The following is a 16,834-nucleotide window of genomic DNA, read 5'->3' as shown; positions in this document are numbered from 1 at the left end:
GCTCTCGTAGCTCAGTTGGTTAGAGCACCCGTTTAGTAAGCGGGAGGTCTTGAGTTCGACTCTCAACGAGAGCAAAAAACCATTTGGTCATGAGAATTTTTAACTTTTTCCCGGATTTTTTTTTCACTTTATTTGAAATCTACATTAAAACAACCAAATATTCATTGCAAAATTAAAACCAAACACAACTCCGTCTTCAACTCCAACTTCAAAATTCCAAATAAAGTGAATTTATTTGGTTTTCATAACCAAACGCCTAATTAGTCTACATTTTTTCCCCTCTTAATTTTTTTTTTTTTTTTTTTTCAAGGCAGGGTCGCTATGGCAAAGATAAGAAAACCAACAGCTGTTATTATCCAATTATTTATGCAGAACTTCTAGTTTCACTCCTATAACTAATTTCCATGATGGCTGTTCAGCTTTAGTATTTGTCTTCAGCTTTGTGGCAGTAAGAATTTTCAGTATCAAAAATCTAAATGTAGGTCCAAATGTACCTCTGTATTATAACGAAATATGATAATTTAATTTTTTTTTTAATTATAATTTGGAGCCATTCATACTCTTTTTGTTAGTAGATCACCTCTTTAATTACATTTGACTTTAACAGAGCTTCAACGCAAAATAAGTGAATTTTACATGTCAAGATATTTTGGAAAAAACAAAATTTACCCTCCTTACTTTTGACAAAGATTTAATATTACCCTTTGTTAGTTCCAATTGGAGCTCACTTAGGAATTAGGATTACAGAAAAATGCAAAATGATTTGCTAATGACAAATGCAGGAAGTGTCCCAAATTATAATATAGGGAAAATTGAAATAATTCATATAGTCGAAGGATATTTTTGACGTTTTTCCAAACCTTAAAAATGGGTTTCAATCTTTACATTTTTAGTTCCAAATATAAGGTGAGTACAAACTGCGCCTGTTGAATCAATATAAGCTAATTTACTTTGAGATAGTTACAAAATTAGTCATTCTTGAACATGGTTCAACAACAAAGGTTCTGGACCTCTCACTCACTATATTTATATACATTTAATGAACCTAATAGGCCCTTCTTGGGTGATTCTTAGCACCCTTGCTGGTCACGCCATTTCAGATAAATTAACCCCGCACGATAATGTGTATAAGCCCCTGCCACCACAAGAACATGAAATAGGTTGTGGCTATGGCCGGCAATGTCAAATTTCCCGGGCATCCATCTTTCTGGAACTCTAAGAGCATAGATTAACGCTCCAACGCCATAGAAAACGCCCATCAGAACTTCATAACCAGTAGTATAAAGTGCCTCGGGTTGGTTCCAATATAGAACCAACTTGTGCATAATAGGTGCCACACCTGACATGCCCATCCCAAAAAATAAACCTGCTCGAAGGCTTCGATATTGAGGCTTTTGAAACACAGGAAGGAGAGAAACCAACATTGTGCCAACTCCCAGGACAGTGATAAATCCCAGATAGACGTTTAAGAAAAAGGGGTAGCACATGAAGGAATAATAGACAGGCGGGTAAAATGAAGTTGAAATCAAGGCAGCTATACCGGCATAGTCGAGCCTCAGCATTATGTACGATAATTTCTCTGAATGGCAAGAAAGTAAATGGCATGTGCTGCTTGCTAACAAGCAAAACATTGCCCCACCAAGAAAGACATAGAATGGCCACCGTGTTATAGGCGTTACCATCAATGGTGCTATCACATTTGCCACATCCTTCACACTACGCTGCACAAATTTGAAAAGTGAGAAATATCAATCACCAATAATGGTCAGAAAACAAATGGTTTTCCGTATGTGTTCTAGTGCTAGTATTCATCAATAGAAATCCGCTACTAATGAATTCTGAAATTGTTCATTTGTTGTGAACCAGCATGTTATTTAGGAAATAGTCATTCAATAGGAATGGTAGTTATAGAGAAGAACTATCTGGGGTGAAAGAACTTGAATCCAAGAAAATCTTCCAGCGGATGACAACAACAACATATCCAGTGTAATCCCACAAAGTGGGGTCTAGGGAAGGTAGAGTGTACGCAGACCTTACACCTACCATGGATGTATTGAGGTTGTTTCCAATAAACCCTCGGCTCAAAGAAAAGCAAACCACAATAGTCCGGAAAAAGAAACAACAGAAGTAATGAAGCCATGGCAAAATACTAACTAAAGCATAACAAAGCAGTTTGGAAACAACAACAATAACAACAACAACAAGCCCAGTATAATCCCACTATGTGGGGTCTGGGGAGGGTAGAGTGTACGCAGACCTAACCCCCACCTTGAAAGGTAGGACGGCTGTTTCCGAAAGACCCTCAGCTCAAGAGAGGAGAGAAAAAAAAAGGGACAAGACAAAAGGTTAAATATGATCAAGCGTATCAAAAACAATATGAAAGCAAGGAATAACAAAACAAGAAAGTCATGGTAAAAGGAGAATTAACTGCTATAAATAACTATGAAAATGAAAACAATGAAAGTAAATAAGTCATTATAAGCCAACAGATACTTGCAGAAACTCGCAGAAATCAAGAGACAAGAAACTATAGAACAACATAATTACTCTTAAGGGAGGATAAACGCGACTACCTACTATCCTTCTACCCTAATATGAGTCCTCCATACCCTCCTATCTAAGGTCATGTCCTCCGTAAGCAGGAAATGTGTCATGTTCTGTCTAATCACTTCCCCCCAATACTTCTTCGGCCTACCTCTACCTCTTCTGAAACCGTCGCTGGCCAACCTCTCGCACCTCCGCACTGGGGCATTTTCATCTCTCTGCATCACATGCCCAAACCATCTCAACCTCGCTTCCCGCATCTTGTCTTCCACTGAGGCTATTCCAACCTTGTCTCGAATGACTTCATTCCTAATCCTATCACTACTAGTGTGCCCACACATCCATCGCAGCATTCTCATTTCCGCCACTTTCATCTTCTGAACATGAGATTTCTTGACTGGCCAACACTCCGCCCCATACAACCTAGTTGGTCTAACCACCACTTTGTAGAACTTGCCTTTAAGTTTCGGTGGCACCTTCTTGTCACACAACACTCCGGAAGCAAGCCTCCATTTCATCCATCCTGCACCAATACGATGTGTGACGTCATCATCAATCTCCCCATTTCCTTGTATAATAGACCCAAGATACTTGAAACTATCTTTCTTCTGTATGACCTGGGTGCCAAGCTTCACTTCCACGTCAGCCTCCTGTACTATATCACTGAACTTGCACTCCAAGTACTCTGTCTTGGTCCTACTCAACTTGAACCCTTTAGACTCCAGAGTTTGTCTCCAAACCTCCAGCTTAGCGTTAACCCCGCTGCGAGACTCGTCAAACAGGACTATGTCATCCGCAAATAACATACACCATGGCACCTCACCTTGAATTTGCCGCGTCAATCCATCGATCACCAAGGAGAATAAAAATGGGCTAAGAGCTGATCCCTGATGCAGCCCCATCACCACTGGGAAGTGCTCTGAGTCTCCTCCCAAAGTCCTTACCCTGGTCTTGGCCCCATCATACATGTCCTTGATCGCCCTAATGTACGCCACAGGTACACCTCTAGCCTCCAAGCATCTCCATAGAACCTCTCTCGGCACTTTGTCGTATGCCTTTTCTAGGTCGATGAATACCATGTGCAAGTCCTTCTTCCTCTCCCTGTATTGCTCCACCAGTCTCCGTACAAGATGAATAGCTTCTATAGTTGAGCGCCCCGGTATGAATCCAAACTGGTTCTCTGAGATAGACACGCCTCTCCTCACCCTCATCTCCACCACCCTTTCCCACACTTTCATAGTGTGGCTTAGCAGCTTGATCCCTCTGTAGTTGTTGCAACTTTGAATGTCGCCCTTATTCTTGTACAATGGAATCATTGTACTGCATCGCCATTCTTCGGGCATCTTAGTCGTCTTAAAGATGACATTAAAGAGTCGAGTCAACCATTCTAAACCTGCCCTGCCTGCAATCTTCCAAAATTCCCCCGGAATCTCATCGGGCCAGGTCGCTCTTCCCCTACTCATCCTACGAACAGCACCCTTAACTTCTTCAACCTTTATATTCCTACAATATCCAAAATCACGACACCTCTCGGAGTACTCCAAATCTCCCAACACAATATCTTTGTCCCCTCCATCGTTCAAGAGTTTGTGGAAATATGACTGCCATCTCCGTCTAATGAGAGTGCCTCCACTAGTACCCTACCATCCTCGTCCTTGATGCACTTCACCGGATCCAAGTCGCGCGCCTTCCTCTCCCTCGCCTTGGCTAGTCTGTACAACTTCTTATCCCCGCCTTTGTCCTCTAGTTCGGCATACAGGCGTTCAAAAGTTGTTGTCTTTGCCGCCGTAACCGCTAACTTTGCCTCCTTCCTCGCCATCTTGTACAATTCCCTATTCGTTCGCCTCTCTTCATCATCCTTGTTGTCTACCAACTTCGCATACGCCACCTTTTTTGCTTCCACCTTCTCTTGAACTCCTCCATTCCACCACCAGTCCCCTCGGTGCTGACCACGACTACCCTTCGAGACCCCATCACCTCTCTAGCTACTTCCCTAATGCAACTGGCCGTCCTATCCCACATATTGGTCGCCTCCCCACTACTCTCCCAGGCTCCCATAGATCTCAGCTTCTCCCCCATCTCCAGGGCACCCGTCATGGTCAAACTCTCCCATTTGATCCTAGGCCTATCATCCACGACCTTCTTTCTCTTCCTCATCTTGATTTCTAAATCCATCACCAAGAGCTTATGCTGGATCGATAGATTCTCACTCGGGATCACCTTGCAGTCTTTACAAAGACCTTTATCTTCCTTCCTAAGGAGTAAAAAGTCTATCTGCGTCTTAGCCACCGAACTACGAAAGGTTACCAAGTGCTCCTCCTTCTTCGGAAAACTCGAATTGGCCATCATCAGCCCAAAGGCTTTTGCAAAATCCAACAGTGCAACTCCTCCTCCGTTCCTGTCCCCGAAACCACAACCTCCATGCACATCATCATATCCCCCTGAAATTGACCCAATGTGCCCATTGAAATCTCCTCCGATGAATAGCTTCTCAGTGGACGGTATACTTCCCATCATCTCGTTCAAATCCTCCCAAAAACGTCTTTTCTCCTCCTCGCCCAAGCCCGCTTGCGGCACGTAAGCACTAATAATGTGCAAAATAAACCCTCCAACAACCAGCTTAATCGTCACCAACCTATCGCTGACTCTCTTAACCCCTACCCCCTGTTCTCGTAAGTCATTATCTACTAAAATGTCTACCCCATTCCTTTCCCTCGACCTACCTGAGAACCATAACTTATACTCATCCACATCTGTAGCCCTGGATCCTACCCATTTAGTCTCCTGGACACAAGCTATATTGATCCTCTTCTTCTTAAGAATCTTAACTAGTTCGATGAACTTCCCCGTTAGAGTCCCAATATTCCAAGACCCTACTCGTAGACTAGAGACTCCCTTAACCCACCTACCCCCTCTAACCCTCACCCCTATCCGAGAACATGACAAAGCAGTTTGAAAAACGAAACAATAATGTAACTACCACAAAATCCTGTGGCAATTGAAGTACAAGATATGACAGATAATAACGGGAATCAAAGGAAAAGAAACTACAAGAGTAATACGAAGCATGACACGCACAACTACCTACTAGCCTTCTACCATGATATGTGTCCTCCATAACCTCCTACCTAAGGTCATATCCTTGGTGAGCTGAAACTAGGTCACGTCCTGTCTAATCACATCTCCTCAATACTTCTTTGGCCTACCTCTACCCCTCTTGAAACCATTCATAGTCAATCTCTCACACCTCTGCAGTGGGGCATCCGTGCATCTTCTCTGCATATGCCCAAACCATCTCAACCTAGCTTCCCTTATCTTGTCCTCCACCGAAGCCATCCCCACCTTGTCCCGAATATTTTCATATTATAATCCTATCTCTCCTCGTATGCCCACACATCCACCGCAACATCCTCATTTTCGCCACTTTCATCTACCGTAGATGGCAGTCAGAACAAATGAAAGACACACACAATGGTAACACTCCACCGGGCCATCCAGTGCATTTACCATCACGAGGAATAGGAGAAAAAACTATACTGACCTAGGGTGTGTTTAGTACGAAGGAAAATGTTTTCTTGGAAAAAAAGTGGTTGTCTTACTTATTTTCTAGTGTTAAGTAAGCTAAAAAATATTATCTCAAAAGCATTTATATGTAATTTACCAAAACACTATGGGTGTGGGATGGGGTGGGGAGTGAGGGCTCAGGGATAGGATGGTCACGGGGTGGGGGTTGGGGGCGTTGGTGGGTGGGGAGGAGACAATGAAGAAGGAATAATACTTATGGAACTTATTTTCCCTACTTCCATTAGGGAAGTCATTTGCCTTATTTTTAAGAAACTTGTTTTCCTAGAGAAAATGTTTTCCAAAACATTTTGACCAACCAAACATGGAAAAACTGGAAGTAGAAAATGTTTTCCTCCATACCAAACACACCCTTAATCAAATTATTTCTGCTCTGATTATCATTTGTCGTGCAAGTAATAGGGTTACACCAATAGACATACTGCCGTAATATCCATGATTGAAATCTAAACCTTGTATTTTTATTGTTGGGAGGACAGTCATTTACAAATGGGCAGGTTTGACTAGAGGAAACTTCCTAATGGAACTGATTAATTTGTCTATTTTGAGGTCAGCTTCCTTGTATCATATTAATATCACAAAATCTTTAGCTTCTTCACATTTTGCTCAGATGTAGAGACTTTAAGATTGCCAGCATCAATCTGTTAAGAAAGGAGAAGAAATTTGTGTAAAGCAACATACTTGGAAACAGAGGCTGAGAGTGGAGATATGACAATTTTGTTATGCCACTTCATGCAATGGAGATATACACATTTAACACAAAGGGACTAGACATATAAGGTGCACCGAACCCAAGGATATTTAAGTAATCCAATCGGGGGAATAAGGCTAAATACCTAGATAGCCCCTTAAACTCGGCATATGTTGTAAGATAGCCACTAAAGCTTAGCTAGCGACCAAATAGACACTTGAACTTGATAGAAGTGTATCTCGTGAACATTTCAAACTGAGGAGGCAAATCGTTTGTTTTGCACGCACCTAGGGTGATTGAATAACTTAATAGTACAATTTTTTTTTCCTTTTTTTCCCCCAAGATCTTATGTGTATTTAGTTGGGATTTTACACTTCAACAATTTACTCCATGTGGATCCCGCAGTTCCATCTTCTTCTTCACTAATTCTTTCAGATTTATCCCCTTCGACGCACAACTTTATGATCTCCATTTTGACAGAGACCAACTTTCTTTCTCATAATTAGGTTATTAGTATATCACAAAGAAAACATAAAAATCAAGTAGGCTATCAAATTTTGTGGAGAAAACCTAATAAAACATGATTATGCAAATAAATCTTCCAATATTTTCAGTATGCAAACTGTAAGATGACTTGATATTCTTTGTAGTAGTGTCATTTATTTAATGTAATTTCTAGTTATGAAGTGTCCACGAATGAGTAATGTTTGAATTTGTCTTGAACCAATTCTGTTGTTAAACTTGAGGGCAAAGGTCCAAATATACCCCTGGACTACAATTTAGAGCAAATTTACTCTTTGTTAAAATAAAATGTCTCATTTTCTCCCTTGCCGTTACCAAAATGGCTCAATTGTGCCCTTCTGGGTTAACAGCAACAGGATGAAGGGTAAATTTAGACCATTTGTAAGTTCAAGGGCAAATATGGATCATTCGCAGAGTTCAAAGATAAACTATTTACTTCTATCCTACCTAGAACCAAATAATGTTTGGTTGTTTTAGATAAAAAATTTCCTACAATTTTACATAGCAACTATTTCAAATTTAGTTTGGATGAATCAAGTAACGAATGTTGAATGACAATAAAAATTCATGATAAGTTAGCATTAGCGAAGAAAAAAGATCTCACACATTTAATTAATTATATTGATATACTATGAAATGCCTTTATCCTTTTTTTAAAGGTTAATAATAGTTTATACACTTAATTCACTACAAAAGATTGAAATTAGCTGTCAGCTTCATCGCTAATCCGTCCCTAAATTGATTGTGGCTAACAAATTTTTTTGATAATCCGTTGCTAAATAGGATTAGCGACGGATTTTGCTGTTTAGCTACAGAAATTTGTCTGTTGCTAATTCCTATTTTTTTTGTAGTGATTACCTTCAGTTGGATTTAAATAAACTATCAAGGGTTTAGGGTTTAAATGGATTTTCCTTTAAACTTTGAGCCATGTTCACCCTTGAACTTACAAATGGTCTAGTTTTACCATTTACGCTGATGTCTTTAGCCCAAAAAGGCAAAATTAAGCCATTTTGGTAAGGACGAGGCACTTTTTTAACGGAGGGTAAACTTGCTCTAAATTGTATAGTTCAGGTGTAAATTTGAACCTTTCCCTAAACTTTATAATCATTCAAGACTAATACAAAATTACAAACTATTAGGAGAACTAGGCTATCAGTAGAAAAAATGGCAACTGGTATATGGTGGGTCTAGGGCAAAGAGGGTCAGTGTTAGAAGGTAAATTGGGAGGAGTTACCTCTGTGTGGAGAAGGTTAACCTTAATGATACAAAAATTGAGGGTCAGGCTTATTTTGAAGAAAATCAAAAGAGGGCAGGGGTGGGGAAAGGGAGGGGAAGGCAACTGCGGGGGAGTGGGTAGTGGTGGGGGAGGTTATTTTTTTTTCTTATTGTATATATATATATGGTCAATTTTTTTGTCATTCAATAATTGGTCGATATAGCACATCAGAAGCAAGTGTGTTTCACATGCTTGCCTTAATGTACACAGGTTTTTAAGAGACACACTTGGGGCGAGTCCTAGTGTCTATCCGGTCACTAGCTAAGTTTGAGTGGTTATCTTACAAAAAGTACCAAGTTTAAGGAGCTATCTAGGTATTTAGTGTTGGGAATAAAAATAGCCAACAGAAATAATATTTGCGGTAGTAAAGGCGGAATAATAATGTAGCACAGAGATAGGGTAATCAACAAAAGAGCAAAAATAATACCAAGATTTTTACGTGAAAATACCCTTTTGAATAGGGGAAAAACCACAAGCCAAGAGGAGCAAAGTAATCCACTATAGTAAGGAATTTTATGTTAGTAGTCCCGAGTACAGTACTCAAAAGACCACTAGCACTTAAAAGAAAAAACCCTCTTTTGATTTTTTCACCACTAGCTTACAATTCCTATTTTTTGCTCACAAACTACACTGTCTGAGTACTTCATGCTGCTCTCTAACACTCAAAATATGTTTCTCTGAGATTGGTGTACTAAATGAGGAGCTGAAGAGCTCCTTTTATAGGAGAGACAGCCGCAACTTCAACCAATTAAAATTGGTTATTTGCAATTTGCATTTGCAAATTGCATTTCCGTGACTGCAAATGGGCAAGTTGTTATTGCCCGAAACAAACTTTGCCATCATTAGATTCCCTTATATATTTTTTCCTTTTATTGGGTCTGGATTCCACAAATCTCGCCCTAGACCCATTCTCCTGAAGTAGGTAATACCAGACTTCTAGCTTGAATGCATGCCGACAAGCTTTTTGCACAATTCGAATACATTTGTTGTACCACCTTGGTCAGCATGTCTGCAGAATTCTCACTTATTGAAATCTTCCAAACTTGTAGAGATCCACTCTACTTTTTCTCAAATCTCATGATATCTCACATCAATACGTTTGGTCCTTGCATGGTACATGGAGTTCTTGTTCAAGTCTATTGCACTTAAACGGGCACAGTAGACGACATACGCCTTTTGATGCAAGCCAAGATTTTGAAAGAATCATTTCAGCCATATCATCTCCTTGCCAGCTTCAATAGTGGCAATGTACTCAGCTTCAGTTGTAGAAAGTACGACACACTTTTGCAACCTCGATTGCCATGATATAGCTCTCTCTAAAAAAGTAAACAAATATCCAGTGGTAGACTTTCTATTATCAAGATCACCTGCCATATTAGCATCTGTGTAGCCCATCAAGACTGGATCAGATGCCCAAAAACACAAGCAATCTCTTGCCGTACATCTCAAGGTATCCACTTCCCAATGTTCTTTTCCAAGATTTTCAAGAAACCAGCTAACACCACCAACTGTATGAGCAATATCAGGTCTGGTGCATACCATTGCAACTCCCAACTACTGAAGAATAATGAACTTTAGCCATGCTCTCTTTCTCCTCCTTTGTTGTAGGACAATATGCTTGCTCAACTTCAAATGACCAGCAAAAGGCGTGCTAACGGGTTTAGCACTTCTCATGTTGAAGCATTCTAGTACACATTCAATGTACTTCTCCTGAAATAGACACAGCTTTCTACTTGTTCATTCTCAAACAATATTCATCCCCAAAATTTGTAGTGCTGGGCCCAAGTCCTTCATGTCAAATGACTTGGACTAATCTCCCTTCAACTTAAAAATTCTCACTTTGTATTGTCCTATAATCACTGTCATCCACATACAACAACAGGACAATAAAGTTTTTATCAGGAAATCTTATGAAGTATACACATAGATCTGAAAGATCTTTGCGTATGTTTGACTTTTCGTGAATGAGTTAAACTTCTTGTACCACTGCCTTGGTGCCTGCTTCAACCCGTGAAGACTCTCATTCACACCATGTGTTTCATTCCATCTACTTCAATCCTTTTGGTTGCTCCATATAAATTCGAAGTCTCTGTGAAGAAACGCGGTTTTCACGTCCAACTACTCCAATTCAAGATCTAGGCTAGCTGTTAAATTCAAAATGGTTCGAATAAAAGTCATTTTGACAACAAGTGAGAAAATTTAGTCAAAATCAATACCTTTCTTCCGTTTGAAGTCTTTTACCACCAATCGAGCTTTGTATCTGACCAGCTTGCCATTTCCATCTTTCTTGAGTTTAAAGACCCATTTGCATATAAGTGGTCTTTTACCATTTGGAAGTTCAACCACCTTGTACGTGGCATTTTTCTGCAGAGATTACATCTCTTCTTGCATGGCTTTCATCCACTGATTCTTTTCTGGATGGGACAACACCTCCTTATGACTTTCTGATTTCCTCTTATCACTAATAAGGGCATACTCTGAGGAAGGATAGTTGGATGACTCTATTCTTGCTTTCATCCACAGTCTGTGATGGCAAAGTTTGTTTTGGACAATACAACTTGACCATTTGCAGCTCATGTTATGGTAATGCAATTTGCAATTGCAAATTGCAACTAACCAATTTTGATTGGTCGAAGTTGCAACTTTCACTCCTATAAAAGGAGCTCTTCAGCTCCTCATCTAATACAGCAAAACTCAAAGAGAAACATATCTGAGAGTGAAGAGAGCAGTGTGAGTTATCACAGACTGTGTAAGAAAATAGTCTGTGAGGAATAATAGAGCGAGTGAAATTGTACTGAGGTGGGAAAATAAACAGAGGGTTATTTCTTTTGTACTGAGGCCGTCTTTGAAGTATTATACTCAGGCCTACAAAGTGTAAAATTCCTTGCTATAGAGATCAATTGCTCCTCTCAGCCCGCGGTTTTTCCCTATCCAGAAGGGTTTCCATGTAAAATCTTGGTGTCATTATTGCTCTTTTTTTGACTATCGTATCTCGGTGCTACGTTATTATTCCACCTTTACTACTGTGAATATTTTCTGTGGGCAATAATTGGGACATCTGTAGCAGGGGAAACTTGATATCAAGCCTTCTTCAAAGATTTAGGTACGAAGAAAATAAGTAGAAATACAAGTTATATAGAGACATCTCCTTGGGAAACCTACAGATGTCCCAATATAAAAGTTTTTTCCCCTTTTCATGTCCCAGAACGTAAACCAAGTCACAAACAATCCATTGGCATTCTAATTAGAGAAAAACTAGGTCTTTTCACTATATATCAACAGATTTCTTAATCTGTAGGAAGGCTAAACAAGAACAAAGACCTCAAACTAAAGCTTTAAGAGAAGATGAGACATGCACAATTCAATGAAAATATCGAAACCCTATATGGTTTTTGATCATGCAACGGAAATAAAGGTAATTGTACAGGTTTGAAACTGCAGCACATGCTTACGGGGCATGAAGCAGCACTTAAGTTCCCCCTTTTCCCAAAAGTAAAGTAAGACTTTCTCATTTTGATCTTTGATACAAAGGCTTAAAATATAAGAAAATCGAAAGAAGTGGAGCTAAGCAAATCATTTAGCTGTAAAGGAAAGGAATGATTCAGCAGAGATCAGTAATTTATGAATTAGCTTACTTAGAAATAAGAAATTCTCAGTAAGCACAAGTATATTCACCATTAATAACATAAATTGCAAACTGCAAGGAACCATCTGGGATAAAAAATATGAAACCAAACTATAGTTCAAAGAAAAGAGATCCTAAGCAGTAAATTTTCTAACAAAGAAGAGGGAACCATACCAGAACACCAACATCACTATAATTGCTGTGGGAAAATTGCTCAGGTAGACAGTTAGACAGGAGTTGCAGCAAATCCTCTCGAAGTTTGTGCAAATCAGGCATATTTGGCAAAGAAGGAATACAGGGTAAAAGTTCTGCTGGTAATTTGTGTAGATCAACCTTCCTAAGCTTTTCAGGGAGATTTTGTAAAGTCTGAAGATCCACAATATGTGGGACCTTCACTGCAGTATAAATGGTCAGCACAAGGAAGAGAATGAATCCTATCAAATGCCTGCAACAAACAGAGGAAATCAAGATTCAGTAAGGAATTCGTCTTTGTTTTTTGTTTTTTCTCCTCAAGTTAAACCAGGATATTATGAGAGAAGGATAAGATGGAAGAAAAAACAAGCCCTAACAGTAGTAATAACTCCAGTTATGCAATCACATTGTCAAAACCTCATACGCAAACTTATATAAGCTACCATCATAGATTATACAATTTGTTCACGAAGGATGTGAGAGGCCTTCCAGAACTCTTTCTGTTATCACAGTGAACTTTGTTTGAAGAAGTTTCTAACTGTATTCTCCACGAACCCACTGCATAATCCTTTAAGAACCAATGAAAAGTATTTGACCTATTGAGTAGATCACTTAAATAGGAATCTTATCCTTGGGATAATAGTAGCCAATCATTGACTAAGTGAAGGGGCATCAAACAAACGTTGCTATAACTATCTCTAGGAAAGCCCTGTCCGAAAAGAAGTTGACTACCTTCCAAGCCATGAAATCTTCGTCTTTAGAGAAACAGAAAATTCACAGCACAATCGTTTCTGATTAATACTATTGTCATTTACAGCAATTAACTTGAATTCTACCAATACTTGGTAAAGCACCCAAGGGTCTGACCTTGTGGTCAATGAACCATGAGGTCTCAGTTCAATTACCATAAATAAGTGTGATTGACATAAAAGAAAAGCTCCAAGTTCAGAGAATTGTCCATGTTAATAATCCCAAGAACATCTCACGAAGAAAAGCATCATAGTTCATTCTGATGCATGTTTGTATTAATCGAGCTAGAGTTTAGCTGGAATCGATCTGAAAGAGAGATACTAAGTTGAATTTCAGCTGGAAGATTAATATTGAGCTGGAAGACTATATGTGCAGCTGAGTTGAATTTCGCATAGCTCCAGGAGTTAGTTAAGCAGTGTACTTTCAGTTAGCTAGTGGAAAGTCAGTTACATGTATAAGCTAATGAGCGAATCTATGTATTGAATAACTAAACCCTACATAACTAATCCCAGCATAACTCTAACCAGCAACCAAACGATCCCTAACTTGTTTAGCACAAGCTATATAATATGAGGCAAAGAGGTGTGTTGTTCAAAGCGAAGAGTGGGAATTCTTACGTCCAAACATTGAGGGTCTCATTATGAATTGTGAAAATGCTGAGTAAAGCCTGCTTCACTGGCCATTCGCACCGGTAATGACCAAGAATGAATTCATTGTCTTTCAAATAGCCAGGCAAAGAATGATACTCCACCAGCTGGTACTTCACCTTCTTCCACAATCTCTTTCGCTTCCCTTCCTTTGAATTAGAATCACACAACGGTTCATTTTCATATGACCGACTAGCATTCAAGGCCTCTCCAAGTCCAAGACTTTCGACATCGTTACCCATCTTCAGATTAACCATTAACTGCCAAATATCAAACACTTAGATGAAGAAACTGATATATTATCAAACACATATGCATAAAAGATAGAACTTCTAATAGAAAGCAAATACTCCAACAAAATGTTTGGGATTCTTCTAAAGGAATTTTGGTCAATATTTTTGAAATGCACCTTATCACCATTTTGTTACAAGGTGAATTCTTTCTAGGGAAAATTACAGTCAAATACCATCCGGCCATCTAATTTACAAAGTATGTGCACAGTGTATAGATGGTGAATACTTTATATTAAATATACATATACTATACATACCTATACACAACATATACAGCCGAAGTGTATAGGTAGTGTATACTTCGGCCATGCTAGTAAACTAGTTGGCCGAAGGGTACATTTACGTAAGTTTCACTTCTTTTAATTCTTCAAGCATCCATGTCCGGAACCCCGGACCAAGTACTCCCAATTTGTGCAGTAAAAAGCCCATTATGGGGTTTTAACCCTCCCAGCCAAAGAATTCTATTAGCAGGATCAAACTCGAGATCTCTAGTTAAACAAAGATTTCTTTTGTTACCATTTCACCACACCCTTCCGTTTGGTGTTACGAGGAGAATTCCAATTTATAATATTTTCGTATAGTTTGTGTTTAATTGAAAAGAATAAATTAATCAAGTCCGGTTAACCATAACAACAACAAGAAGATAACCAATGAAATCCCACAAAGTGGAGTCTGGGGAGGGTAGAGTATACGCAGACCTTACCCCTACCTTGGGAGGTAGAGAGGCTGTTTCAGAGGGTCTCTTGGGAGGTAGAGATGTTATTTCCGATAAACCCTCACCATAAAAAACATGATAGAGCCTACAACAGCAGAGGATTTGCCTTCTGGGTTGAGCTCGTCGCACCGGACTTGCCTAGTGCAGGTTACTCTCCTATGTGGTTTGCCAGCTATTGCACAGGAGCTAGGTTTAACCCTGCGCACCCGAAAGATAGCGGTTGCGATTCCATGTCATAAAAAAAAAATTGACATAACGTAAAACCAAAAAGAATACCAAACAAATTGAGACAAAAGGGTAGAATTGTACACATATATGAATCGAAATTTTGCACATATAAAAGCAATATGCAGTAACATGAATTGAAACATACAAATCAAGAATGAAATTTACCTGGAAGAATGGGGAGAAGGCCTCAGAAAGAGGGTGATTGCAATAAAACCGGAGTTATATAAGTTGTGAGAAAAACTTCGCTAAGGTCGAAAATGGGAAATTTATGTGCGTGCTTTCATTTCCTAATTGCCTACATTAATTGACAAAACAAGTTTAACTTTCAATTACTGTAAAAAAAAAAAAAAAAAAAAAAAAAAAAAAAAAAATGGGTCTCAATTTATATGTTTAGTTTGACTAGGCAAGAAATTTAAAAAATAAAGAAAGAGATTTGAATTTTGTGGTTCTAAATTAAAGATATGCATAATGTATTAAAATGATCTTTGAATCTTGTGATTATAAACTTGACACGTAGAATGTTTGAATTATCAATTTACTAAATATAGAAAGAATAAGTCTTTTTGAGACACACCAAAAGAAATAAGAGACTTAAATTGAAACGGAGTATTACTTTCGGTTTCGTTTTACGTGGTGTAATAGAGTACCGACCTCAACTTACTTGATTTCGACATGAATTTGAACTTAAATTCTTCAAAAAAAATAAAATATATTATATATATATATATCTAAAAGCTATATTAAAATATTGAATAAAAGATAATAACAATAATGGCACATCAAATAAAACGAGAAGGGTTATTTACTAGTACAACTTTTAATTTGTAGAATCATTTTAAACTTCATAATAATAATTATAAAATTAGAAAAAGCTTGAACATCTTTTAATTATAACTAATATACTCTTTTTTCTGATTAAATTAACTAAACGTAGTAACAAATAATTGCACGGTTTTCCCCTCAAATGAGTTGGTCTTAATTTTTGCCCTATAAAATCAAATTTATGCCTATCGGGACATAAGTTTTTTAAGAGAGTTGGCATAACTTGTGAATATTATGCGTAACTTATACCCTCTAGGCATAGATAAAAATTAAAGACCAACACAAAATAGGGACATAAGTGCAAAGGACCCTTAGTGTAATGATCAAATATGAGTGTATATTTCTGTTGTTAAAAGTTCCCTTTTCCTCGCGATAAATACAGTAGTAGTTGTAAATTTAAAGGTAAAATTTAAATATCTTCGAAGGTTGGGTCTTAATTAGCATATTTCCACACACTTGATTTTCTTTTTCACCACACACTTGTTGATGCTTATGCGGCCTGCGGGAGAAATAGACGACGGCATGTCATTTTCACTTTGGTACAGTACATTGAACATAATCATGTATGTTGAATCCTCCTTCCAAAAATTGTACGTACTATGTTTTGGCTATGTGTGGCTGATTTGAATTTTGAAGAGTACTTATTATATGTGATAATAAATGATTTGTCCGGCCCTAAGGATACCCAAACCTCTATCATCAATGCTTTTGTTGATGAGGGATAGTGGATATTTAGTAGAATAATTGAAGTGTGCGAATTGATTCGAATACAACCGTCATAAAAATAAAAATTAAGTGTTCAGTTTGAACTTACCACTACACAAGGATGTATACACATGGTAGAAGAATAAGGAAAATAGGGAGGGTGTTAGATAATGATATACATCTAGTCATGCCTTTCTTTATACTTTGGTTTTCACATATTCAAAGACGGATAATAAATTGTG

The 16,834-nt window shown here is 38.4% G+C and overlaps 1 protein-coding gene and 1 non-coding gene across 3 annotated transcripts; one reads left to right on the top strand and one right to left on the bottom strand.

The window, feature by feature from the left end:
• On the top strand, positions 1–74 carry TRNAT-AGU (transfer RNA threonine (anticodon AGU)). The gene has a single exon. It is a non-coding gene; the product is annotated as a tRNA-Thr (tRNA).
• Positions 75–827: 753 nt separating this feature from the next.
• LOC132620423 (heptahelical transmembrane protein 4-like) lies at positions 828–15,387 on the bottom strand. Of its 2 annotated transcripts, XM_060335096.1 has the most exons (5): positions 15,231–15,368; positions 14,903–15,035; positions 13,800–14,089; positions 12,415–12,685; positions 828–1,721 (listed from the first exon to the last, which is right to left on the bottom strand). In XM_060335096.1, exons 2-5 carry the CDS (start codon positions 14,912–14,914, stop codon positions 1,071–1,073), a joined length of 1,224 nt encoding a protein of 407 aa, XP_060191079.1. In that variant the 5' UTR covers positions 14,915–15,035; positions 15,231–15,368; the 3' UTR covers positions 828–1,070. The 2 variants fall into 2 exon arrangements, with proteins under 2 accessions (XP_060191079.1, XP_060191080.1); XM_060335097.1 differs by lacking the exon at positions 14,903–15,035 and having other exon boundaries at positions 15,231–15,387.
• Between the last annotated feature and the right edge of the window lie 1,447 nt (positions 15,388–16,834).

The sequence above is a fragment of the Lycium barbarum genome, chromosome 11 (genome assembly GCF_019175385.1).
Source record: "Lycium barbarum isolate Lr01 chromosome 11, ASM1917538v2, whole genome shotgun sequence".
NCBI lineage: Eukaryota > Viridiplantae > Streptophyta > Magnoliopsida > Solanales > Solanaceae > Lycium > Lycium barbarum.
The sequence above is the reverse complement of the archived record's forward strand: the minus strand, read 5'-3'. Positions and strand labels throughout refer to the sequence as shown.